The sequence below is a fragment of the Molossus molossus genome, unplaced genomic scaffold (genome assembly GCF_014108415.1).
Source record: "Molossus molossus isolate mMolMol1 unplaced genomic scaffold, mMolMol1.p scaffold_m16_p_13, whole genome shotgun sequence".
NCBI classification, from domain to species: Eukaryota; Metazoa; Chordata; class Mammalia; order Chiroptera; family Molossidae; genus Molossus; species Molossus molossus.
The window spans coordinates 41,049,581-41,077,430 of NW_023425348.1; the positions used below are offsets into that span (position 1 = coordinate 41,049,581).

The 27,850-nt window shown below is 41.5% G+C and overlaps 1 protein-coding gene and 1 pseudogene across 5 annotated transcripts in view; one reads left to right on the forward strand and one right to left on the reverse strand.

The window, feature by feature from the left end:
• Window positions 1-27,850, forward strand: part of NARS2 (asparaginyl-tRNA synthetase 2, mitochondrial) — a 120,173-nt gene that overhangs the window by 78,666 nt on the left and 13,657 nt on the right. For 2 of the 5 annotated variants that reach the window (XM_036258820.1, XM_036258824.1), the window contains 5 exons: window positions 547-679; window positions 5,634-5,732; window positions 5,844-5,881; window positions 11,964-12,030; window positions 13,477-13,614. In XM_036258820.1, coding sequence (XP_036114713.1) covers window positions 547-679; window positions 5,634-5,732; window positions 5,844-5,881; window positions 11,964-12,030; window positions 13,477-13,614 — 475 coding nt within the window. Of the gene's footprint in view, window positions 1-546; window positions 680-5,633; window positions 5,733-5,843; window positions 5,882-11,963; window positions 12,031-12,551; window positions 12,739-13,476; window positions 13,615-19,087; window positions 19,130-21,447; window positions 21,505-27,850 lie in introns of those variants that run through there. The other 3 variants (XM_036258821.1, XM_036258822.1, XM_036258823.1) reach the window with 3 other exon arrangements.
• On the reverse strand, window positions 6,956-7,173 carry LOC118628096 (annotated as a pseudogene).

Here is a 27,850-nt window from a genome sequence, read left to right on the forward strand (position 1 = left end):
AATAAAGTTCTTCAAAATCCACCCTTATCCCTAAATTTTAGTGGTCATTCAGCATTCATTGAAACACATGAGTAGTGTGGTAGTCTTTGAACAAGGCAAATCACCATACCTATCTGATACTCTTTTTTCACATATTATAAAAAATATTAGCCCACTATATCCACATGAAGTTCTAGTTTTAACTGTTACTGTCTAGGTTCTCTGTGTGGGTTCTGGGGCTGTGATATTTTCCTTTACTCTGTTCTTGATTGCTAGGAAATGTCAGCTGCAGGAGAGTGTACCCAGAGGTGATTATCATTCTATACTCAGTGAACCATACGGTTTGTAAAGCATTTGCAAATTCCTTCAGGATAAAATAGTTTCTATAAGTGTAACATTTTTAATGAAACTATTATTATCACCCATTAGAGAAATACAGCAGTTAACACGTGTGGATTTGTGGACAAGACAGGCACAAAAATTTTCCTTAAGAGCTCACTGAGTATTTTAAATACTTAAAATTAATCATGTGAATCCTATTTTTATATTCTTAATCTTGAATTGCAGAGCTTTTACTCAAGTGTTTACCTTTGGTCCAACATTTCGAGCAGAGAATTCTCAGAGTCGAAGACACCTGGCAGAGTTTTATATGGTGGAAGCAGAGATCTCTTTTATTGAGAGCCTTCAAGATCTCATGCAGGTAGGTACACACGTTTTAAAATCTGTGACATTAAAGTGCTTCTGTATACATTTTTACATCTGTGCATTACAGGTGTTCATAGAATGAAGAAAGTAGAGAACTACTTAATTTAGTAAACATCTGCTGAATGCCTTTAGTGCAGCAGTGAGGCAGATTTAAGTTCATATCCCAGATCTGCCATTAACTCTGCTATGATGTTACCCAACCTCAGTGATCTTTGGCTTCCTCAACTGTAAAATGAGAATGAGAGTACCTCTTTTATAAGGTTATTGTGAGGAGTAAAAGAAACAATATATATAATGTAAAGCACAAGGTCTGGCACATAGCAGGCTCAGTAAATAATACCTCTTGTTATTTCCTAGGCAAACAAATAATGCATCTTTATGGTTAGAGAAAACTCCTCTGTAGCTGTGTTGGAAAGCATCCACAGGAGCGGGCAGAGCTTGGTCTGCAGGACAGGTGATAAGGCTGGAGAGAGGTAGTCAAGAGATCATGAAAGATCAAGATCAATTCAATAGCATTGAATGCCATGCTAAGGAGTTTGGATTTAATCCAAAAGGTAAAGGAGAAGGAGTTCTCAGTGGGAGAGGCCATGGTCATAGTGATATTTTAGAAAAATTTTTCCAGCAGCATTATGAAAAATGATTTAGAGGGAGATAAAAATAGGGGCGGGAGCTCTTTTAGGAGGCTGTGGCCATAATCCAGATAAAGCACGCAAACTCTGGGATCGACCAGGATTTGTTTCTTTTATTTTTTAATTTTTTTTTAATCCTCACCCGAGGACATTTTTCCATTTTTTGTTCAGGTAGAGTGGGAGGGAGAGAGAGGAACAGAGAGAGAGAGAGAAACATCAACGTGAAAGGGACACATCGAGTGGCTGCCACCCGCACGACCGACCAGGGCCCGGGACAAACTTTAACCAAGGTACATGCCCTTAGCAGGAACCGAACCCGGGTCTCTCAGGACCGCAGGCCGACTCTCTAACCGCTGAGCCAAACCGGCCAGGGCAGGATTTGTTTCTTAACTCCATCGGTTACTTGCTGTGTGATCTTAGACAAGGGACTTAATTTCTCTGAGCCTCAGTTTTCTTATCTATAAAATGGGAATAATAATTCCTACTTCATAGGGTAATTCTGAGGATTAGACTGATAATATATATAAGGCATTTAGCATAGTTCGTGGCACTAAGTACCCAGAAACTATTAACTATTGATATTATGAATTCTGTGTTCAGTACCATTTTGGTTAACATCTTAGTTTGGATTTGTAATTACAAGATGTTTATTTCAGCAGTTTTTTTTTCTGTTTTTTTTTATCCTCACCTGAGGACATTTTTTTATTTTTTGTTCTTCAGATAGAGTGGGAGGGAAAGAGAGGAGAGAGAGAGAGAGGAACATCGAAGTGAAAGGAACACATCGAGTGGCTGCCTCCCGCACGACCCAACCAGGGCCGGGGACAAACTGCAACCGAGGTACGTGCCCTTAGCGGGAACCGAACCTGGGTCTCTCTGGACCTCAGGCCAATGCTCTAACCGCTGAGCCAAACTGACCAGGGCTATTTCAGCAGTTTTTATCAACTAGCACTTCCATTAATTTATGCTTTCCTCTATTCTTATTCACCCAGTAAATGACCCAATTCCACTTAAAACATAAATACCAAATATACCACCAAATAGAATGGACTCATTACGTCATTATCCTGGCTTAGGTTGAATTTCCTAGAAAACAAACTGAAGCAGAGGCTGGGGGTATTGGGGAACGCTCTAGGGAACACCTGGAGGAAAAGGAAGAAGGCAGCACTAGGCAGAGGAAAGGTTGAACTGTGATGCCTTTACAAACAGAGGCCTTAGCCAGTTTTGTGAGGAACTTTGGAGCTGGAATGTCCTTCAGAGTTGTCCCTTATGAAGGCAAGGGGGTGGGCATTTGTGCTTTCCCCATCACCTAGTCGCTGGACATGGGCCAGCTTTGGGAAGAGGTGTGACCATGGGTAAGACAGCACCCTTGGCCTGGGCCGTTCTTGCAGAGGGACTTGACCATAACATCCCCTACCATATTCCCAGCAGAGAAAGCTTTGTCCTGAAGGGGTGTTCTGGCCACATCCCATAGTATCCACTTCCATACCCTTTAACTTTCCCACTAGTGTTCTAGGTCAGTGTGCCCACTAGGGAGTGGGTTGGGAGTGGTTGCTAATGGTATCCAGGGGTAAAGACTAGGGATGCTGTTCAACATCCTAAAATGCACAACCCCCTCTCCCCACCAAAGAATTCTCTGGCCAAAAATGTCAGTAGTCACACTGCAGAGTAACCGTTTTCTAATTGTAGGGATTCAGGTCTAAGCCTCACGTGGAGTCAGTAAAATTCCTTAGGTTGCTTTCAGTGTGAGCCACAACCCAGCTCTGTACTACGCTTTCACTCGGGCGACGAGAGTGTGGTGAGGAACACAACTGTGCTTTCCACACCCCCATCTCCTCTGCTTTGACCCTGTCTCCACCGCCCCCACCGAGTTCCGGGGAAACGGTCACAGAATAATACACACAGTAAGTTAGAGTCTATTAAACATTGTCATCTTTGCTCTGTAAATGTTCTAAAATTAAAGAATTCTTATGTATTTGGTACTCAACTGAGTGGGACTGAGGACATACACGATTGAATAATTTAATTAACTAAAATATAAGCTTGTCTCCTGAAGATAGATGAAAATGTATGCTCCCCCAAAGGTGATCTCCTGCTTCTCTTAAATTTTCTTGTTTTTATAAATTACATTCTGTGGGGATCATTATCCTGATGCAGAGCAGTCTCTTAAATATTAAATTAAAATATTGTAACAAAGGATGTTCCCCTCGTGAGGTATAGTAATTAAATACTACTATATTTGTGCCATTGAGTAATATACTTTTAAAAACATCTGAGAGTTAAGCTAACCCTTCAGTTAAGTTTATTTTTCCTTTAAATTTATTTATAGAGCATAGTCTGAAAGTCAGGGTTAGAGAAGCCAATGATTTACTTCTTCAAATGGAAATTTACTGCTCATGAAAGACGCCGATTTAACAAGTCAGGGGTCAGAGTCTTCCTCTTACAGATAAGGGTCCTGTGTCCTCCGTGCTGCAGGCGCACCGTCCAACCTACTGTTCCTTCTGCATCCCAATGTGCATTTGCTTTTTTAGTGATTAAAGATATGACTCTTCATAAATCATTCAGTTACTTAGTGATTTCTTTATCTCACTGCTAGATTGAAGGTGATACAGCCTCAAGGTAAAAGATCTTTAACCTCCTTTTGCACTTCTTCCAACCAGTTATTTCTCACTTCTATTGTACGTATACATATGGTTGTCACTTAGTAATGAACTTTCTATACCTGGTCGTACTGAATTACTGGAGGAGACACTTGTGCCCCCACTGCCTTGGCACCTCAGTGGGGTTCAGCAGTGATGCAGGAGGGCAGGAAGGTGCTGGCTCTGAGGCAGCCTGCACTTAACAGATGTGTGCATCTGTCCAGGTACAGCCCTGCAGGCCTAGTGATTTCATGGCCTTCAAACCAAAAATTTTCGTTTTGGTTAAAATATTTGAGAAATATTTTCCATTCCAATTGCTTTTTTCTTCTGTGAACAAGATTTCCCCATGAGATGTCTATGGACACTTCTGGTAGAATGATTTCTTATACAGGATGGGCAAAAATAGTTTTGCAGTTGTTCGAATGGAAAATAATACAATAATTAATGAATAGTAATACAAGAATAAATTGTTTCACGTACTCACAACTTTAAACCTACCATTGCTCACCCCATATGCTGATTTGTGTTATTATTACTTTATGCTTTAGCAAAGCAAAATATGTATATATTTAGATGCAGATATCTCATTGCCTCTCTAATTTTATTTTATTTTATTATTATTTTTAATCCTCGTCCAAGGATATTTTTCCATTTCTCTCAGAGTAGGAAAGAGGGAGGGAGGGAGAGAGGAAGAGAGAGAGAGAAAAGACACATGGACTGGTTGCCTTTCACAGGACCCCAGCCAGGGCCAGGGACGAACCACAACCAAGTACGTGCCCTTGACCAGAATCAAACCCAGGACTCTGGTCCTCGGGCCAACGTTCTGACCACTGAGCAAAACTGGCCAGGGCTGCCTCTCTGATTTTAAAGTTTACTTTCCTTTACCAATGCCTGAATGAAACACTTTTCAAAGTGTCTGACTCCTGTTTGTTTGTTTGTTTGTTTTATCCCCTCCTCCTTGCTCCCACCTCCCTCCTGCGAAGTGTCTCACTCTTCACAACTATATTTGTTGTGTGCCTCTGTGAGCTGGGTACTAAGCTAGGTCTTCCACATGGATATTTCATTGAGCTCTCACAACAGTCCTGGAAGTGGGCACGCTTACTCCTATGATTCTACAAGTGAGTATATTGGAATTTAGAGGCATCTATCAATTTAGGTGTTTATTTGACATCCCACTTCAATGTCAGTATTTAAACTGTTAATAAAAAATTTAGCCCTGGCCGGTTTGGCTCAACGGTTAGAGCGTCCGCCTGCGGTCCAGAGAGACCCGGGTTCGGTTCCTGCTAAGGGCACGTACCTCGGTTGCAGTTTGTCCCCGGCCCTGGCTGGTCGTGCGGGTGGCAGCCACTTGATGTGTCCCTTTCACATCGATGTTTCCCTCTCTCGCTCTTCCTCTCTCTCCCTCCCACTCTGTCTGTACAAAAAATGGAAAAATGTCCTCGGATGAGGATTAAAAAAAAAAAAAAAAATTAAACATTTTTCTTTCTCTTCTTGTCCCCTCTGAGAAGTTGTAGTTCCTCCTCTAATCAATCCAGGGGACTGAACTTGCTGTAGTGCAGTCAGCATGAAGCGGCCTAACGGATTCATAGTTGCTAAGACCTGGGAAGCAATCCTTACAATACCCTCAACAGGTTTCTCTCATCAAGTGGCTCACACGTCAGGCCGCTCTGTGTCGTTCTCGCAGGTCATGGAGGGGCTGTTCAAGTCTGCAGCAGCGGCGGTGCTCTCCAGCTGTCCCGAAGACGTCGCGCTCTGCCACAGGGTCCTGGCTCCCGGCCAGAAGGTATTCCTTCTGTGGAGAACCCAGTGCATCCACGCTTTAAATATGTTATTGCATATCACATGTATAATTACCTTGAATAATACATTTTCTTTTTTCTCTTTTCTTACCAAGGACAGATTAGAACATATGCTAAAAAACAACTTTTTAATGTAAGTAGATATACTTTCTCTGAACTTGATTCATACTTTATCATCATATTTATCACACTGTATTAAATTTATATATTTGCTTATCACATGCCCTAGATTCAAGGAAGTCCCATGTTTTAATTATTTTTATAGCTTTTGTGTCTGGTTAATAGTCAATAATAAATGTTTCATAAATTAATGAATGGATGAAAAATGAACACAGTAATTATCAACTGTATTAATGCAATTCAAACTAATACTAACTTTAATCAAAATTTGGCTTATTAAAAAACAAACATAATATATGTAACATCTGTCTATCAGTTTTTCTCTTTCAGTCTTCCTTTTTCTTCTTTACCTTCACTTGCTAAAATCTGATAATATATTCTAAACATTCTTGCCACTTTTTTAAAAGCATAACGCATATATTATTGCTTTATTTCCATTATAATTCTATTCAAGTAGTACTTGATGATATTGGACTGGTTGTTTATTTCACCAACCATATTAATCAGGTATATAAAAGAGTATTCCATGTATTTACAGTGTGTATAGGAAGTAAGTTGGATACTAGAGGAGTAGAAAATTGTTTCTTAAAGTAAATTGATATCTCAATTCTTCACTTGCCATCTTTAGGTTTAGGAAGTTATTGTTCTAAGAAAGATTTCAACCTGTCCTTGAGGAGGGGAATAAAAAAACTTGGCAGATTGACTGAGTCAAAAATTTTGGGTGTCAGCCTAGACCCTCAGGCTACCAGTTAAAAGTGATGAGTCACTGAGCCTGATGCTTGGCAGGCAGCAGAGGTGGGATCAGAGGAGGCGATAGTCAGCAGTCCTGTGACAAAGAATCAAAAGGTAATGAAGTAAGTGTAAATGAAGGCTTTGGGTTTTTTTTTTTGTTTTTTCCACTTAAATTTATATTGAATACTTACAATGTGCCAGGCATTGTTCTAGAATCTAAACACTGTCTCTTTTTTTCTGCTTCTAAGTTATTAACATGACTTTTTGAAAACAAGCATCCACACCAGTGTAGGAGACGGGAGTGGGAGGAGAGGGGACGGGAAGGGAAGGCAGGGCAGAGGGAAGAAATTCTGCTCTATTGGTAATAAAGCTCCGGGCTCATCCCATGATGGATTTCATAGTCCCTCAGAGAACTGTGCTCCTAAAAAATCACGTACCACTTCTTAGGACAATCTTGTTCTAATGGGTACCAGTTTGGGCTGCAGTCAGCCTCTTAAGGTCCCCAGTGGTGTCATGAGTGTTACACTTCACGGGAACCTTCGGCCTAAGACGGGTAATTACAACCTCCATCATCCCATCTGGAGCTGGAATCGCCTAGGACCTACTGATGCCACAACCTCCTCGCCTGAGAGCAGACCCAGGGCCTTGAAAATGGTGTCAACGCAGAGAACAAAGCAGACAAAGTGCCCTGCCTTCACTGAGCTTACATTTCTGGTGGAGGATGAAAATAGCAAAGAAACAAGACAAGTAAAAATGTAGTCTGTGAGAATGAATAGTATTCAGAGGGAAAACCCAGAGACAAGAAAGTAGATAAGAGAAGACAAAAGAAGAATGAGGAGGTAAAAGTTTTAGATATTGTAGCAAAGAAGATCTCACTGAGGTGTTTTTTGAGTAAAGATCTAAAGAAAGTGAAAGAACTAGTTGTATGGATATTTGGAAAAAGAATATTCCAGGCAGAGGGAATAGCAAGTACAAAGGCCCTGAGGTTGGAGCATACCTGATGTGTTCAAGTAATAGTGAAGAGTGAATAAGGGAAGAGGATAGTAGAAGATAGAGTAGCAAGGGAGGAGAGGGTTGGGAAAATCATTTGCGGCCTTGTAGGTCACCATGAGGAGTTTGGGTTTGTACTTGGATGAGGTGGGGAAGCTGTTGAAGGGTTCCAGAGGGTTGACAAGATCTGAACTGGACTTAACAGGATCACTCTTGCTGCTTGTTGAGAATAAGCTGTAGTAGGACAAAAGTGAGAACAGAAAACCAACTAGATTATTACAGTCATCTAGGTAAGACATGTTCTGGACCATGTATTAGGGTTCTCCAGAGAAAGAAGACCAACATAGTGTATATATAAAAAGATTTATTTAAGAAGTTAGCTTACCCAATTTGAAGGCTTGACAAGTTTCAGGTCTGATGAAATCTCCAGTAGTCCTGGAGACACAGGAAAAAGTTGCAGTTAAAATCCAAAGGCAGTCTGCTGGTAGAATTCCTTCTTGGCAGAGGCCAGTATTTGTTCTATGAATGCCTCTGACTGATTAGCTGTGGCCCACCCACATTATGTAGTGTAATCTGCTTACAGATTTAAATGCTTTGTTGAGTTCACTAGAAAGTAAGAGAAGTTCCAGGAGCTAGAAATGAAGAGGGAACTGAACACCAGAAGGATGTTCATTAATGACACGATGCTGAGGATTCTCAAGGTGGAGATACATGGAGGGGGGTTTGCCAGTCTTTGAAACCAGAGATTTTAACAGCCATAGGGGGACATGACAGTACACCTAGTCATGATGAATTAGAATTGAGATACTTCCAGAAATAACACACACACAAGATACCATGTGACTATATTCTCTTCAATAGATTTCAGTGTATTGTTGACTACTTGTTATAATTGTTTCATGTAAAAATATATTACTTAAAGGATTTATGTAGTAGTTTAGCCTTTATCAAGCAGAAATAGAATTCATTTATTTTACATTTCCTTTATGGTATGGAGGTTTTTAAAATATAGAATTCTTACCTTTTTATTTGCTTTTTGTTTATCTGTGTGACTTTGAGGCAGAGAATGGTAATAATTGTCTCATTAGCATAGCAGTTTTACTCCAACAATTTCATAATAATTTTCTTCATTCAACAGTAAAACATTTGAAACATGAAGGTATTTTGATACTGTATCATGCAATTTCACAGTGTCTTCTCCTCCTTTCCTCAAAGCACTTTGGAAATAGTGTCTGGGAGGGAGAAGAAATATTCTCTATACATGTCAAGAAAAATTAGTAGAGAGGGTTGATAAAGGCCATTAGGGAGGGATATCCAGTATCAGAACTGTAATTTGAACTTGAAAGCTGTGCCTCAACTTAAGGTGTGGGGGGAGTAGGGCAAAATGTCCAGAATAACAAGAGACATTCGGACATGAGAGTCATTTTTCTTAATAATAGAACAGTAACATAGCAATAACATAAAATCCTTTTTGATTGATCTTATTTTTTCAATGTAATGAGTAGATCATATCAAGTAATGATGGAGCAGAATAGGATGTCTAAGCAGAAAAGAACTTTAGGTAACATAGTTTAATCTCCTTTTTTTACAAGTGAAAACACTTAATTTTTAATGTCTGCATAGCACATCACAAACATTTGTAAAGTGCCCCCATTCAGGTGTGGTGGTTTACATAGCCGGAAGTGGAAGTGGAGTCAGGGGAACAAGTTCCTGTTTTCACTGGCATAGGAGACTCCCCGTGGCTTAGGCATTATCTTCACAGAAGCTTGAACTCTGGAGTTAGCATTTAGGATTTACTCGTCACTTACATGAATCGTTTTTGGCAAGTTATTGATCCTCTCTAAGCTTCAGTTTTCCTTGTGTAAGATGCTTGTTTAAAAAGTATGCTTACTGCCAATGCCAGCACCATTATCACCTGAGAAATTACCTGTTATTCAATACTAGATTTTAAATTTTTTTTTTTCCTTTATTGATTTTAAAGAGAGAGGGAGAGGGAGAAAGAGAGAAACATTGATGAGGGAGAACATCGATTGGCTGCCGCCTGCATGCCCCCAACTGGGGATCAGGCCCACAACCCAGGGCCTGACTGGGAATCGAACTGGCGACCTCTTGGTGCATGGGTCGACGCTCAACCACTGAGCCACACCAGCTGGACTCAATACTAGATTTTTAATTTGAGTAGAATTCTCATCTTAGGAAAACTTATCACTCAAAATATAGCTTTGGGGGCTTTATTTGCACTGTAAGATACAACTCTTTAGTTATTATAGTATGAGCTTAATTTTTGTTTCAGAGAATAAGTTTGTGGTGGGTAAGTTATTTTTTGAGCTCAGAGTTCTTGAGGAACTTTGTAGATTTTTGTTTTTAATCATGCAAAGTGCCGCTGCAGAAGACCTGGGGAAACTGACATTTCATATAATATTGGTGGACATAAATTGGTGTAACCCTGTAAAAGGGCAACAATACCTTTGGCAATATCTTTCAAAATATGTAAAACTGCAAATGCAAAATACCCTTTCATCCAACAATTTACTTTTTTTCATTTGCAAAATTAGTGTATAAGAATCATTTATAGTATAAAATAGATATATGTAATCATGATTTATAATAGCAAAACTGGAAACAGCTGAACTATCTGTCTATCAGTAGATGACTGGTTAAAACTAACTAGGATCCATCCACAAAATAGAATATTATGTGATCGTTCAAAAAATGAAGAAGCTTTTCATATACTGATATGGAACGATCTGCAAGGTATATTTTTGAGTAATAATGATGTAGAAGAGTGTGTATGGTTTGTGTATGCTATGGCTACCATCTAGTTTTAAAAAGGGAGATTGGCCCTGGCCGGTTTGGCTCAGTGGTTAGAGCGTTGGCCTGCGGTCTGGAGAGAACCGGGTTCGGTTCCCACTAAGGGCACGTACCTCGGTTGCAGTTTGTCCCCGGCCCTGATTGGGTCGTGTGGGTGGCGACCACTCGATGTGTCCCTTTCATGTCAATGTTTTTTTCTCTCTCTCTCTCCCTCCCACTCTATCTGCACAAAATATCAAAAGAAAATGTCCTCCTCAGGTGAGGATTAAATAAATAAATAAATAAATAAATAAAAATAAGGGAGATTGTATATTAATATTTGCTTTATAGATGTATAAAACCCTCTGGAAGGGTACCCAGAAAACCACTAACAGTGATTGTGTGAGGAGAGGAACTAACTAGGTAGCAATGGGACAGGGTGGAAAGGAGACTTATACTCTTTTATACATCTTGATTTAAAAACAAAAAAACAAAAAAAAAAAACTGTGTGCATATATTACCTACTGAAATAGTTCATATACATTTTTGGCTTGGTTTGTTTCAGGCATGAGGATTTCTCACTGAAGTAACCAATGACATTTTTCCTAAACAGTCTTAATGCTTAGAATATATTACAGAGGCCTTACCATGGCCTGAAAGGTTCCTAGGCCTGAGCTGTGACTACCTTCCCTAATTTCCTGGCATCCTTCCCCTTGCCCAGTATACTGCGGTCACACTGACCTTTTCACTCCTCGAAGGAGCCAGGCTTAGGCCTTACTTCAGGCCTTGTACCCACTGTTCCTTTTGCATGGAACACTTCCCCCAGATATTTATATGTTTTGTTTCCTTACTTCATGTAGGTTTCCCTTAAGATGTAGGCAACTCAGTGAGGCCTTTCTTGACCATCTTTTCTAACATGGCACCCTCAAACATCCTCTCTTCTTACCTAGCTTTATTTTCGTCATAGCACCAATAGCTCCCTGGCATCATATTATTTCTGTTTATTTATTTTTCTCTCTACTCCCCATTCATACCCCCATCTCCCTCCCTCCTCTCTCTCTCTCTCTCTCTCTCTCTCTCTCTCTCTCTCTCTCTCACACACACACACACACACACACACACACACACAATATCTCCAAAAAGGCAGGAGCTTTATTTTGTATTTACTGTATCTCTAGTGTGTAGAATAGTGCCTTTCACAGAGTAGGTGCTCAATATGTTTGTTGGGTGAATGAATGAATAAATGAATTATAGCTTTAAGGAAAGATTTTTACTCTTGTGCCTTTTATTATGGCATTGACATAGCATGAATTCAGAGAAAATATCTATTGCTTAAGTGACTAGTCTTCTGTGTACTTTGCAAGTAGATCAGGACTGGGGTTATTTAATGGCCACTTCTCTTCATGCTGATTGGACTCTCATAGGATTAGGTAAACCTTAATCCCTGATTGCTCAGTAATCATTTAATACTCATTTATGATCTCAAAGACTGTATGGTAATAAACCTTTTCTAGTTTTCAGATGGGCTATTTAACAACAGCCCATTGTGTTAACCTGTCTCTGCTTTTACCATTTCTCTCCAGCATTTCTTATACTGAAGCAGTGGAGATCTTACAGCAAGCATCCCAGAACTTCACCTTCACCCCAGAGGTAGAGAGAGAGAGAGTGTGTGTGTGTGTGTCCAAATATGTTTTCCTCGTCCTAATCTTACTATTATTTAAAATAATCACATTTCTCTTAGCAGTGTGCGGGATTAGTTCATCTGTACCTTGGCTTTTTTTGATGTTTGCTAAATCTTGTTGAAATATTTTAATGAAAAATAATTTTTAAGTAGAATTATATAATTTAGAATAGCAGTGACTAAAGGGTTATAAAGAAGTTTCCCAAGTTTAGGAAGATGACAGTCCTTAAAGAGGATGGTAATCAGACTATTAGTGTAGAACTCAACTCATTCAGTGAGTACTTCCCAGAGTGTATTCTGACTGATGTTAACAGGTGACAGACAAAAGAGATTAAGTGATCAAGTAAGTTTAAGCAACACATTAAACAGGTGTTCGCTTTTTTCTGTTGAACTTTATAGAGTTTTCTAATTTGTGAACCACTCTGGAATACACTGAATTGTTTTGGGTTTTGGGTTTTTTTTTAAAGAACTCCTTTGTTTTATTGGCAAGGGCATGTGTCCAGGGAGGCCACGTGACTCACTGCGAGGGTGCACAGCATGTCAGACAGTCTCCTTGCTCCTCCGCCAGCACTTCTTCCCCGTCGTTAAGGGACTGCGGGCAGTGGGAGTAGTAAGAGCATGTGAAGAATGTGATACCTTTGTCCTCAGACTGTTCCTGACACTGGTCCCAACCCCAGTTAAGTCAGATCCTCTTATACGTTATAATAGTACCCTCTCCTTGTTGTACTCATAATCAGTTAATTTTTTGTATAATTTTGTATATAGTGTTTTTTCCTACCCTGGAAGCTTCATGAAGTTAAGGATTCTATTTTTCTTACCACTATATTCAATACCTAGCATGGTACCTGAGATTTAACAGACACATTATTATTTACTGAATAAATAGATGAACAGTGTTATTAATTATTCATCAATGAACATCTGATATATCAGTTGACTCTTTTATTAAAAAAAAAAAATTCACTGAGAGAAGCCATCTAGCCAAAGATAGGCTCAATATTAGAAATATTATCTTTCATCATTTAATTTCCTGAGACTTAGAACAATAACTGTAGAAGCAGCTCAGGGCAATAGTAATAAAACTATGATTCCGAGGTCAGTTTTTGTACCCTGTGGATAGCAAGCTTTGTTTTCCTGCAGATGCTGTTCATCTGCCGAATGCTGCTCCCTGAGACGGGGACACAGAGCGTGGTGTTTGTCTGCTAGCTTCAGCTTTTGTCTCTCCGGGCCTTCGGATGTGCTTGCTAACACATACCTCTGTCTAGTCCTCTAGTTTAGTGACCTGGGTAACCTCAGCAGACAGCTCCACAGATCACTCATCCTCAGGGGGAGCACTGATACGGGTTATTTTCAGGTCCTGCACTGTATATTTCAGCTCTGTGTTCTCCTGTGATAATTTTTTTTCCTCATTGCAGTGGGGTGCTGATCTACATACTGAACATGAAAAGTACCTGGTGAAGCACTGTGGCAACATACCAGTCTTTGTCGTTAATTATCCATTAGCACTCAAGCCTTTCTACATGAGGGACAATGAAGACGGGCCTCAGCACACAGTAAGGAGAAACTCTAAATAAGGGATTCGTCCTCTCGGAGCCTGGCTTTTCCCCTTGGCTTAATTTTGTTTATCCTTTGGCATATGTTCTTAAATTAAATCTGTCACTTTACAGGTCTTGATAGAGTTTTTCAAAGGCATCTCTAAAAAAGTGTCCCTAAGAAGATCTGTTTTCTATAAACATACTCCCTCCTTTTTATGGCAGAGGTGTCCTTAATTTAGCAGATGCAAATGTAGGTGTGTTGTGTTGTGTTGTGTTTTGTTTTGTTTTGAATAACTGAAAGGAAATAGCCTCGAGCACTATATAGGGTGCCTGGCCTACTGTCAGGTTAAGACTGGGTAGGAAACGACATGGTGGGGGAGTGTGCTGGGCAGGAGATGACGGCCCAGGGAGCACGAGCCGGCCGAGCCGAAGGCTGGCAGGTGGAAATAGTGAGCAAAGGCTCTGGGGAGTCCACGAGGTCTGCAGACTCTGCCAGTTCTCTTCTGTCTCTGTTCTCTGTAGCCTTTCTTATCTCTGTTGTTGTTTTAATCCTCACCCGAGGATATTTTTCCACTTGGCATCAGATAGAGTGAGAGGGGAAGGGAGAGAAACACCGACGTGAGAGAGACACATCGATTGGTTGCCAACTGCACAGCCCTGACCAGGGCAGGGGACCAGAGTGCACCCAAGGTACGTGCCCTTGAGCAGAATCGAACCCGAGACTCTTTGGTCCACAGGCTGATGGCCTATCCACTTAGCAACACCAGCCAGGGCTTTTGTTCTTTTTTCACTATTGACTTTAGTTGCTTTTTTTATTCTTCTGGCTTACTTTTTTTTTGTTTTGTTTTCTTCTTTGCTCCTTTACAAAATTATCAGTGTGTGAAGTAAGGATACATTTATTGAATAGTTATATACATAATATAATTAATTGTAAAAGCCTATGATACAAATAGATTATGTTTATCTCCAAAAAGGTCCCAAAACTAAACTTTACTATTTTGGTGCTTTTCTTGTCTTGAGATAAATGCCAGTAGAAAAATGTAGATCAGGGCTCTCCAGTAAATAAAATATCCCCATCTTAGGGTACACCAGGTTATCTCTTTGAATGTATTTCCTGTTCCCTCTTACAGTATTACTAAAACAATAGTAGCCACCAACTAGTGGATTCCTATGAGGCAGGCATTACCATCTCATCTCTGCATCCTTCCGAAACTTCCATTGCATTTCCCAAGGCCACAGAGGTCGTAAGTGACAGAGTTAGCATTCCGACCTGACTGCCTCTGGCTCTGAGGTCTGTTCTTCCCCAGCTGTCTCACTGCCTCAGAATCACAAACATCCAGGGACACGTCAGCCATCGACTTAACTGATCCCCTCCTTCCACACAGCATTGTCCACATCCAGTGAGCAACACAAGTGATTTATGATTCTTATTTTTTTCTTTTCCCTGTTAACCCTCTGGTATAATGGACTTTGAGAAATGAATTGGCTTGGCAGCAAAAAATAAGAGAGAGTAGGGCATAGATTATTCAATCCTAAATAATTCATTGTTAAGCCTGCATCACAAAACAGAGGATTATGCCTGTGTCTCTTGGCTTTTTATCACTCCACCCCATCCCAGTCCCACCCCCACCCCCGTGTGCGAGCGCGCACACGCACACATACACACACCATGTGTCATTTCCCTAGACTGAGCACTTTTCATTGATTCAGCTTTGCACTTCTTAAATAACCTGCTTAAGGCTTTCCTTCTCTGTGAAGACTTTCCTGGATTACCCAGTCACCTTGAGCCTTCCTTTTCTGGATTTCCATAGAATTTAAAGGATTTGTAAAACCGATAGCATTATGTCTATTTTTTGTAGCCTCTGCGTAAGTTTTGCGTTCTCAAACAAAATTCTTTTTTTTTTAATCCTCACCTGAAGATATTTTTCCATTTATCTTCAGATAGAGTGGGAAGAAGGGAGGGAGAGAGAGAGAAACATCGACTTGAGAGGGACACATCAGTTGGTTGCCTCCACACAACCCCAGTCAGGGCCAGGGCCAAACTGCAACCCAGGTGCGTGCCCTTGACTGAATCGAACCCATGACTCTTTGGTCTGCGGGCCGACGCTCTAACTGCTGAGCCAAAGCAGACAGGGCTCAAACGAAATTCTTAGCTTTTTCAGGATGGCGAGTGAGTTTTGGTAACTACCATGGCACCTGCAGTTCATTGCTCCTTCCCTCGATGTAACTTCTACTCCATCATTGTCACTGAAGCAGCACTAGAGTCAGTAGTAGTTGTCATGTCATTCAATCCAACAGACTTAAAAGTCTTTATCTGACTTCACCTCTCACATTATTCAGCAGTGTTGTTGACTTTCTTATTCTTTTTTTTTTTTTTTTATCCTCACCCGAGGACATCTTTCCATTTTTTGTACAGATAGAGTGGGAGGGAGAGAGAGAGAGAGAGAGAGAGAGAGAGAGAGAGAGAGAGAGAGAGAAACATCGACGTGAAAGGGACACATCGAGTGGCTGCCACCCGCACGACCAACCACGGCCGGGGACAAACTGCAACTGAGGTACGCGCCCTTAGCGGGAACCGAACCCGGGTCTCTCCAGACCACAGGCCGACGCTCTAACCGCTGAGCCAAACCGGCCAGGGCGACTTTCTTATTCTTAAAACTTTCTCTTCTCTTGGCTCCTTTGACATCACATTCTGCCAGTTCTGCCCCTTCTCGGTGGGTTATTCTTTCTCAGTCTCCCAGGCGGGTTCTCCCTCATCTACTAATCCATTCGATGTTGGAGTTCCTCAGGCTCCATCCAGGTCTTTCCTCTCCACAGGTGATTTCATCTGTACCCACAGTATGCTGTTTCTTTTCAGACAACTCAGAAATGTTTGTCTCTAATCCAGATTTCTCTGAGCTCTGGGCTCATATTTCCATTTACATCTCAGAAGCATCCCAAACTTATTAACATAACCAAAACTGACCCCATGAGTGCTAATCTCCCGTTCTGCCACCGGATTTGATCTTATTTTCTTATCCTGTGTTCATCTGATTGTACAAGCCTGGTAACTGAGTCCTTTTCAAAATGTTCATCTCTTTGGCTTCCCATATTCAAGTTATTTCTAATTCTATCATTTTTATACTCCTAAATGTATCTCAAATGTATCCACTACTCTTCACTTCCACTTTTACTTTCTTAGATTAAGACATTATTTCTTGCCTGGACTACTTTAGTTTGCCGGTATCTACTGGCTGGTCTGCCTGTATCTACTCTTTGCTCCTCTGGGTCAGTTCTCCCCGTTTCAGCATGAGCTTTTAGAAAATGGAAATCTGATCATCTTACCTCCCATCTTAAAGCCATTCAGTGCCCCCCTCACTCTTTATTATTATTATTAATTTGAGAGAGAGGAGAAATGTCGATTTCTTGTTCCACTTTTTTGTGGATTTACTGGTTGATTCTTATGTATGCCGTGACTGGGGATCAAATCTGCAACCTTGGCATATCAGGACGATGCTCTAACCAACTGAGCTACCTGATGAGGGCTGGCCTCCCTCTGCTCTTAGGATAAAATTCAGAATTCTTTGCATGGTCCACAAGCCCAGGGCAGTCTGGCTGCTCCTGTCTCTCTTGCCTTGTGCCTTGGGGTGCTCCCCTTTGCTCTCTCCGCTACATCCACACTGCTCTTCCATGTCTTCAGACATGCAGTTCTTTCTCTCGCCAAAGTGTCTTTGTACGTAGTGTCCCTCAGTCTACAGCATCTTCTTCACCTAAGTAATTTTACTTACTGTCCAGATCTCCCTGCAGTCATCGCTTTCCCGGAGAAACCTTCCTTGACCTTCCAGACCGAGTCAGACACCCGTTAGACACTACAGTGGTGCCGCACTAAATGTCAGACCCAGCTCTACCAACCCTCACTTCGTCATAACCCTTAGCACAGTGTTAATTTTACAATTATTTGTGTAATTATTTTTTTTAATCCTCACTCAAAGATATTTTTCCATTGATTTTTTTTGTTTGTTTGTTTGTTTTTAAGATAGAGTGGAAGGGAGGGAGAGAGAGAGAAACATCAATGTGAAAGAGACACATCGATTAGTCGAACCTGCAACCCAGGAATGTGCCCTTGACTGGGAGTCGAACCTGAGACCCTTTGGTCTGTTGGCTGATGCTCTAATTGCTGAGCCAAAAGAGTCAGGGCAGTATGACTATTTAATTACAGACTCTTTCCTCTATGCCAAAGGCCTTGAGAACATCTTTTTCTCTCATGGTTGTATTCCTACCCTAGTGCCTAGCATGAAGCCTGGGACATAGCAGGCACCTCATATGTATCTGGTGATGGATAGGAGTCTGGATGGATGGGTGGATTGAGCCCAACCCAGTTTCAGACACACAGTGGACAATTAAGGAGTGAGTGACTTGATTTGTTAGGGAAATTTCTGGGAAACTAAAGAGCAGCTTTTACTCTAATTTTTTTGAGTGATAGCAACATGGTATAAAGGAACATCCAGCCCTGGCCAGTTTGGCTCAGCGGTTAGAGCGTCGGCCTGCGGTCGGGAGAGACCCGGGTTCGGTTCCCGCTAAGGGCACGTACTTCGGTTGCAGTTTGTCCCCGGCCCTGGTTGGTCGTGCGGGTGGCAGCCACTCGATGTGTCCCTTCACATCGATGTTTCTCTCTCTCTCTCCCTTCCTACTCTATCTGTACAAAAAAAAAAAAAAAGGAACATCCAGTGGTTTTAAAACCAGACACTCTTGAGTTAAAGTCTCAGGTCTGTGAGTTACAAACTACATGACCTTAGATGAACCATCTAATTTCTTAGTTTCCCAGTCTGTAAAAATAAGGTGATAATATTTCCTGGAGTTGTGAGGATTAGATTAGGTAATATTTGAAAAATGCAGAGCACAGTGTTTGGGTTGGTAGGTAGTCAATAAATATGAAGCCCTATCTCCTTTCCTCCTAAATGTTGATAAAATCTTTGCTGTGATAAAGCACAATAATGTTAAAGTATTTGTGTGTGTGTTACCACATCATAACATGCCCTTACATGCTGTTAAGATTCCTCAACAGGCATTTCCTTCATAGGGCACCAACGTTTCTTACCTTAGAAGTTCCAGGAGGTCTTCATTACGACAAGTCTCTAGTAATGTCTTACAGCTTGAAACCTGAAGACATTATAATGGGGCTTTAGTATACGTTATAATTTATGCAGTACTATAGCATATAGCTTCTTAGGGCTAAATTCTTAAAATAGAATTTATGTAAACTGTATACATTAAACATGGATTATAACATTGATTCATGAACTACCTAGATTTCTTTCCAGCCCACTTGTGTAAAGTGCCTGCTTCCACCCCAATCTTTCTTTTTAGTGGTGAATGAACAGGCTTTGAGCCAGATAACTAAATTCTGTGTTTCTTTTATAGGGTTGTAATAACAGGCTGTGGGTGGGGTTGCAGGAGTTTCTGCAGAGGGTGTGATACAATCTAAAAAAATTACAACAGGTGTGTTTCACAGGTGCTGCCCCTGGGAAGTGAAGGATAGGGAAATGTTTAACCTGCACTTGTAACATTTGGCCAGAGGTAATAAATAGTAAAATGTTATCTTTTTTACAGTAATAGTTTCTTTTTTTTTCTTTCTCCTCCTACCCTCCCTAAAACACACACACACACACACACACACGCACATACACTTGAAGGTGGGCACTATGTTATAATGAAAAGTACACTGGACTAAGAAGTTAGTAGTGCTGGGTTTGAAATACAGCTTACTAGTTAGCTGTATGACCTTAGGCAAGTCTGTCCAATCTCCGAGCCCCAGTTTCTCCCTCCATAAAACCAGAGAATCAGATGACCTCCAAGGTACTAACCTGCTCTAAGATTGTCTGATCTGAGGTAACCTGTTTTTCCTCATTTGGATATATAAGAACAACTTGTAAATTACCACACGTATTTGATAATTTGATGGGAACAGATCATGAGCCTAAATAAAATGAATCTAAGCAAGTATGCAAAATGCCATATGCCCCTGGGTCCCTGAGTAGGTCCCCCCAAAAGCAGGTCACAGATACTTAGCTAGGGAAATGGCTTCACAGAGAAGAATGCCATTCATTCCAGCCATGGGTAATTAGGAAACAGCGACTGCCCAAAGTTCTGGTAAAATGCCAGGATCACCAGATAATGCTCTGATTTTTTTAATCGTATCAATATTACTTAGCAAATCATGAACATTTAAGCATTGGCAGGCATTCAGTAAAGTACATACACATGGTGAAGTGAACTTGGAAGGAAGAATACTTGACAAGAGGGTTCTAATGAGTTTCTCTGGGCTGGGGCTAATGAATCGACCTGCATCAAAAGAGCGTGAACCTCAAATCAATAGAAATGGTGATGGAGGGAATTACCAATTTTTCCCACATCTAGAACTAATGACTGTCCTGGGATGCTTTGTCAGGTTGAAAGTATGTATTTCGGTCCATCTAAAGTACCCCCAGACCAGCTGTTTTACTAGCTAAATTCCATTGGTCATTGCCTCCTGCTGCCCCTCTACCTCTGCTCTGTCACACGGAAGGTTCTCTTACTTAGCTGTGTCTCCTTGTTTCCAGGGCACAGTACAGTCTGTGTCAGCAGTTAGAGAAAAAGCTCAGAGGCTGAAACCACAGACATGTTTCCTTTGGTTTGTGGAACATTCTTCTTCTTTTGATAATCATACGCAATATTGCTCCATTGTTGGAATCAGTCTGTGAAAAGCCTATGAGAATAAGGAGGTGTTCAATTTGTGTATTTCATCAGTATTTAAAAATACTAAGATAGGTAGGAAAAGAGGCATCAGAGGAAGGGACATTAAATATCGTTTCCCCTCTCTTTGAACTTCGTATGGAAAAAATGTAATGTATTAAAGGCCTTGTTCCTATCTAGCCTGCTTGTTTTTAATTCAAGGTCTGTTTTTTAATTCAAGGTCTTTTTATTTTCAGTACATTGATTGAAATTAGAGAGTGAGAGTCAAAAGGGAGTGTCATAAATCGAGACCAGGGCTTGTTCAGTTTGAACACCAGTCCAAACTATTTCTAGACAGCATGCCGCTGCAGCTGTGTGGCTAAAGCAGAATCAGAACTCACACACAGTGGAGGAAGATGTGCCAGGCAGCATTCTGGCCTAGAAGCTGGGCCCAAAGTGGAGTAAGTTTTGTTTAAGACTAGGCAAAGTAGCAAAAAATATGGTAAAATTATATTTAACCTTCACTGTAATCTGTGCAGGAGAGTGAACAGACAGAAGTACTAAAGTCCTTCTGTTACAGAGCAGGAAAAATGTGTCCACCTGGCACCGGCAGAGAAAACGCTGGACACTGAGAACTGCAGTGGAGAAATATTGGGTACTTTATTATGAATGGCCCCATCCAGAAGAATAGGAAGTTAATGCTCAAAAGCCCGAACATCCTGAAGGCATGGAGGTTACAAATTATATAGGGGTAGACAAAAATAGGTTTACAGTTATACTGGGGTTACAGATTACACAGGGTTGGACAAACGTACGTTTACAGTTTTGTTTTGTTTTTAATCCTCACCCAAGGATATTTTTCCATTTATCTTCAGACAGAGTGTGTATGGGGGGGGAGGGGGGGCGGACATCGATGTGAGAGAGACACATTGATTGCTTGCCTCCTACATGACCCCAACCAGGGCCGGAGGCCAAACTGCAACTGAGGTATGTGCCCTTGACCAGAATAGAACCCACAACTCTTTAGTCTGTGAGCCTGTGCTCTAACTGCCGAGCCATACCAGCCAGGGTTGTTTACAGTTCTTAATTAATAATTTATTAATTAGTGCATTTTTTCCCATACAAACAAATGTAATCCTACTTTTGCCCACCCCTGTATAGGGCAAAATCACAAGACGCAGTGGATGAAGGGTCGTCCTGGGAGCTGTTTGGTCAGAGGTGAGATGAGGGTAATGGATCATTTAGGTCTTGAGGATAGCTCTGAGGTCTTTTCTGAAGTTGCTCTGTACCACTTTAGGGCCCAGGAGCTGAAACATAACTTAGATCAAGATGTTATCTTGAGCCTGCTAGAGGTCCAGACCATGTGACCACTAGTCAGGTCCCAGCTACTGTCTTGGGCTGCCTCTGTCAGCTGGGGTTGGGGGGAGGCTAAATCTATGAGGGGTAGAGAGAGAGGAAGGGGGAGGGAGAGAGGGATAGTTCCTAGAGCTGGGATTTAAAAATAAATTTAATCAGAGTCATAAGGACCCTTAGTTTCACTTCCACTTATTTCAAGTCTCCCAAAGCTGCATAGGAACGCAATGGGGATTTTAGTTACAGGAATGCTCATACGTGGTCAACGTAAGAGGACATTTCACTATACACCCAGTGAATCCCCACTTTCCTTCATCAGGGCAAGATTGCTCCGTCCCCGGCTCTGTAGCCCAGCCTCAACCCTAAACCCCTGACCACAACGCTGCCAGCTCATGAAGTCCAGTCATAATCACCAGCGTGTTCTAGACAGCGTGCTTGTTTCCACCCTGCCTGCCCTGCCCTCTGACCCCCTCACCGCCCTTCACTTGGCAGACACCCAACCTAGTTTTTTGCGTTCTTAAAAAAGTTGTGTGAGTCCCTGTACATTTTACATTTTCTGCACCCTGATGTCATAGTTTGTATTCTATCTGGATGTTCACTTACCTTCACTAGAGCCCTGGAGAAACAGGCAGTTTCTGTAGTAATTAGCTCAGTACTTACCAGAGGGACACAGATAGGAGAATCCTGCCTGGAATGGAAACTGAGGGGGCTGTTCTAGTGATCTTGAGAGAATGCAGTATTCGTATATCCTATCAGAGGGGGCTGTTCTAGTGATCTTGAGAGAATGCAGAATTTGTATATCCTATCAGAGGGGGCTGTTCTAGTGATCTTGAGAGAATGCAGAATTTGTATATCCTATCAGAGGGGGCTGTTCTAGTGATCTTGAGAGAATGCAGTATTCGTATATCCTATCAGAGGGGGCTGTTCTAGTGATCTTGAGAGAATGCAGTATTTGTATATCCTATCAGAAGAAAGTGCAGGTCTGTGTATACCAGATGCAGACGTCTTTACTTATAGTTGAGGAATACTTTACTATATTCTAGCTCCTCAACATGTGCAGAATCTCCAGCTAGATGGGAAGATATCATTGTAAAAGAAAAGCAGGAAGTATAAGACCTGGCAGGGTTAAAGGGAAACCAAACCTGAAGGAAAAGAGAAGAAGATTATACGGGGGAAGAAAAGCATTGAAGCCTTTGTGGCCCTTGCTTCACAAAGAGATCAATCTGCCCCTCATGAAAAAGAAATAGATCCCTTTTTCTTTTGATCTATTTCAAAATGATCATGACCGTTTATGAGGTATTGTAAAGGAATGCCTTACTCAAAAGAAGTGGCTCTCTTAAGAGGGAAGCAACTTTATTTACTCCCGAGGTCCAGAAAACATACAGGAAACTCTGCCTAAGAATGTGAATTTTCAAACCATTCAGACAAAGAAAGGACATAGATGATGTATGTGTTCTTTCTTCATATTACAAAACTTATAGTGATATAGGACTATCTAGACATCTTCTGAAATTGTAGTCAACTAAAATAGACTATTTTGGTAAGTTCTTTCCAGTTGGTAAGTTCCTCTTCCAGAGTGCAGAGGAAGAAAATAGGAGGTTTACTAGTCTTACCTTAATTCTAATTAAGAATGAGGGAGAGTGGGAGTGGAAGAGTCCAGGTGCAGGGGGGGCAACATGGTGACTGTTCTAGGTTACGTCAGTGATTTCCAGCCCTTTTCATCTCAGGGCACACATAAACTAGTTCCTAAAATTCTTCGACATACCAAAAAGTGTATTATGTTTTTGGCCAATCTGATAAAAAAAAGAAAAATAGGTATAATTTTGATTTATTCACATCAGACAGCTATTGTTGTATTGGCTGTTGTCATTTTTTTATTTGACAGTCTAAGGGAAAAGAAGTCAGTGCCCTGACTAAAGAGTCAGGTATTGCATGTTTTGAAAATTCTTGTGGCACACCAGTTGAAAACCACTGTGGTACGTAAACAGCTGCCTCACCCTCCCTCGGAGAGTCACACTGCCCTGCCCACTCACGGGAGCTCAGTGGCTTGCATGTGACTTGACTTGGCCAAAGATTTTGAAGCAAACATAACCCACATACTTCACTTCTGGACAAGTGCATAGTCATCTGTGCTCTTTTTCCATCTGAAACTAGATCAGCAATACCTCAGAAAGCGACTTTTTAATAGCTTCAAGCCAGGACGCATAGCCTAAGTTTTTTTGTTTTTGTGTTTTTGGTTTTTGGTGGTGGTGGTGGTTTTTAAATTTTTTTTCCCTTTATTGAGGAAATGAGAGGTGGGGAGAGAGAGAAATATCAATGAGCCCTGGCCGGTTTTGCTCAGCAGTTAAGAGTGTCGGCCCGTGGACCAGAGATTCCCAGGTTTGGTTCCCGCTAAGGGCACATACCTCAGTTGCAGTTCGTTCCCTCCCTGATTGGAGTCATGTGGGTGGCAACCAGTCAATGTGTCTCTCTCACATGGATGTTTCTCTCTCTCTTTCCCCCTTTCTCCCTCCCACTCTATCTGAAGATAAATGCAAAAATGTCCTTGGGTGAGAATAAAAAAAAAAATCAATGAGAGAGAACATCGATTGGCCGCCTCCTGCATGCCCCCCACTGGGGATTTGGCCCACAACACGGGCATGTGCTCTGATAGGGAATCGAACCAGTGACCTCCTGGTGCATGGGTTGATGCTCAACCACTGAGCCACACCGGCCAGGCCCTTTGCCCATTTTTTAATTGGATTGCTTGTCTTCCTAGTGTTGAGTTGTATGAGTTCCTTGTATATTTTGTAAAGTAACCCTTTATCAGATGTATCATTGGCGATTGTGTTCTCCCATACAGTGGATTCCCTTTTTATTTTGTTGATGGTTTCTTTTGCTATGCAGAAGCTTTTCAGTTTGATGTAGTCTCATTTGTTTGTTTTTTCTTTGTTTCTCTTGCCCTAGGAAATGATCAGAGGGGTATTGTAACAAAGAAATCGCTCTTTGGGATTGTGTGGTCTGCATCTCCCAGGTGGACCAACTCCTCACTGACTCCCTCTACCTGATGCTACTCGGGCTCCCCTTCCCTCTCACTAATGCTCTGGATCGGGGATCCCTGTGTGGAGTTGAAACCCCATGCTCCAAGGGTGTGCGGGATCCGCTGCTGCAGGATCCCTGCGGCTTCCCAGCCACACACTTGGCAAGAGTTGGCTCACTCTCTCCATGTCTCCTCCTGTCTCTCTGTGCTTTCTGCTCTCAGTGTTTCAGATCAACTACACTTCAACTGGTTTTTCAGGCGGTTGCTCTGCAGTTGAGCTGTGAGTCCGGCTTGTCAGGAGCAAGCAGACTGAGCAGCCATCTTTGAATCCCGCATAAGTTTTTGAAAGCCAGTCCATTGTTATAAAACAGTTGTTCCCAATCGGGTTATTTTGTCCCCACCCCCACCCAGGAAACAGTTTTGGTTGTCACAACTAGGGGAGTGCACCTGACATCTGGTGAGTAGAGGCCAGGTATACGGCTAATATGTCTCACAATGTATAGGACAGGCCCTCACAACAAAGAAATTATCTGATCACAAAGGTCACTAATGCCAAGACTCAGAAACCCTGTTGTACACTTCTGGGATTATTTATTAATACAGCATAACCTAACCTATCCTGACTAATATAGCAACTACCACACTAATTTCATAATAGCCAATGTGGAAACAGTTGGGTTTAACCGGTTAGGTACCTTGGTAAGTAGGAAGACAGGTTTAAAAGAAATCCAGGACGAAAGGTGTAGATATAATACTATGGCATAAGATTTCAAAGGTGGCTCAGAAGGTTCAGAAGCTTCCAGTTCCACAGCAATTACTGTGTAGTTGCAAATATTCAAGATAAACAAAAACCAGACGGGAAGGTCAAAAACCAGTATAGTTGCATGTTGATTTCTCCAGTGAACTCTAATATTAAAATAAAGGGAATTTGGAATCAAGGATAAATAGGAGTCTTTTACACTCCTTTAAAAACAGCATTAAAAGACTAAGTCCCAAAGTTAACATAATTTAGATGTGCAAAAAGTACTAAGATCCCAAGAGGGTTTTTTCTTCATTTAGTTACATGAGAAGCAAGACCAAGCAAGAAATGGATCTCTTGTTTGATGGTTATAAACTAATAGAGAAAGCAGAACAACTCATCACGGGAGGCCTCTTCCCTTATCACTGGCCTCAGCTAGACTACCTACTTCCTGTTCTTCCATGATTGCTGGTTCTCCAGCAACTTTTTTGAGGCAGTGGACTTTTCTGGCTCTTTCTCTTAAAGCTCGGCATGTACTTGCATTACAGAAGCAATTACTGCCCTCATTTGTGGCTTGGAATTGGCCCAACTTTGAAGCCTTGAAAATAAATGATAGATTTTGGGTCTACCCACCCCTTCATACTATTCAGAGCTACACAAAGATGGAATGCTACACTTCAGGGTCAGTGGTTCCCAGTCTTTAAATATTTTCAAGCAAAGGCCAGAGAGCCACCTGGTTGTCTGTTCTCTCCCAATGTTGATTGCTTATAATTCCAAGTTTGAAACTCTGGATGGAAGTTTTATTTCATCATGTTTCTCAACTCCTAGCATATTTTAGCTATGTCTAAATGCAAGATACTAGAATATAAAGAACACCGTCTCTGCCCTGGCCAGTTTGGCTCAGCGGTTAGAACGTTGGCCCATGGATCAGAGAGGCCTGGGTTTGGTTTCCGCTAAGGGCACGTACCTCGGTTGCAGTTTGTCCCCGGCCCCCGTTGGCGTCGTGTGGGTGGCAACTAGTCGATGTGTCTCTCTCTCTTCCCCACTTTCTTCCTCCCGCTCTATCTGAAGATAAATGCAAAAATATCCTCGGGCGAGGATTAAAAAGAAAGAAGACAGTCGTCTTCTGTAGCCATAAAAATGGCCTTGAAAGTGTAACTGCAGGGTCCTGATTGGAGTCCATGAGAATATCCTCATCACATTAGGAAGCCTCTCTTGCCCACCTATCCAAATCTGTGTGTTTCATGATCTGCTGTCATGTCTGAATCACCACACCCTCATTCTGAAATACCTGTTCATTGTAGGCCCTCCAAGTTCCTAGAAGAATTAGTAAGATGTGGTCAACAATCCATGGTAGGATGACCAAGACCTGGTGTACACTTTGTCCTCACTAGCTTACTGAGTGGTGGAAGACTTAGTAAAAGGAACTATTAGTGAATTTCTGTTCTTTCACACACTGATTCAGCTGAGTGATAAAAATCATGCCTAATAAGGATGAGGTATATAGTATTTGGACCACATTCTTGAATTATACTATTCTTTATTAATCTTGATTATTTGTAAAATATACCTCAATCAAAAGTTTTGAAATCATCCCAGGCTGGTTGTGGGTTCAATTCCCTCTTGGGCTGCATACAGGAGGTAACTGATCAATGTCTGTCTGTCTGTCTGTCTGTCTCTCTCTCTCTCTCTCTCTCTCTCTCTTTCTCTCTCTCTCTATTTCTGTCTCTCCCTCTCAAACCAATAAACATATACTCGGGTGAGAGTAGTTCTGAAATCAAAACAAGGGGATGACAATAGTAAAGTGAGGCAAAGTTTAAGAAAAGAGCTTATAATATGATGTGGCATTTAAAAACTAAAATGGCCCAACCGCTGTGGCTCACGGGTTGAGCAGAGACCCATGCACCAGGAGGTCGCAGGTTTGATTCCCGGTCAGGGCACATGCCCAGGTTGTGGGCCAAATCCCCAGTGAGGGGCATGCAGGAGGCGGCCAATCAATGTTCTCGCTCATCAATGTTTGTAACTCCCTCTCCCTTCCTCTCTCTCTCAAATCAATAAAGAAAAAAAAAAATTAAAAAAAAAAAAAAAATGCCCTGGCCGGTTTGGCTCAGTGGTTAGAGCGTCGGCCTGCGGTCTGGAGAGACCCGGGTTCGGTTCCCGCTAAGGGCACGTACCCTCGGTTGCAGTTTGTCCCCGGCCCTGGTTGGTTGTGCAGGTGGCGACCACTCGATGTGTCCCTTTCACATTGATGTTTCTCTCTCTCTCTCTGTTCCTCTCTCTCCCTCCCACTCTACCTGAACAAAAAATGGAAAAATGTCCTCGGGTGAGGATGATAAAAAAAAATAAAAATAAAATAAAAACTAAAATGTATTTTACATTCCTAATTTTTTATTTGTTCCATTAAATCTTTCTTTTATTTATTTTTAATTAATTAATTTTTGCTACAGAGGTTT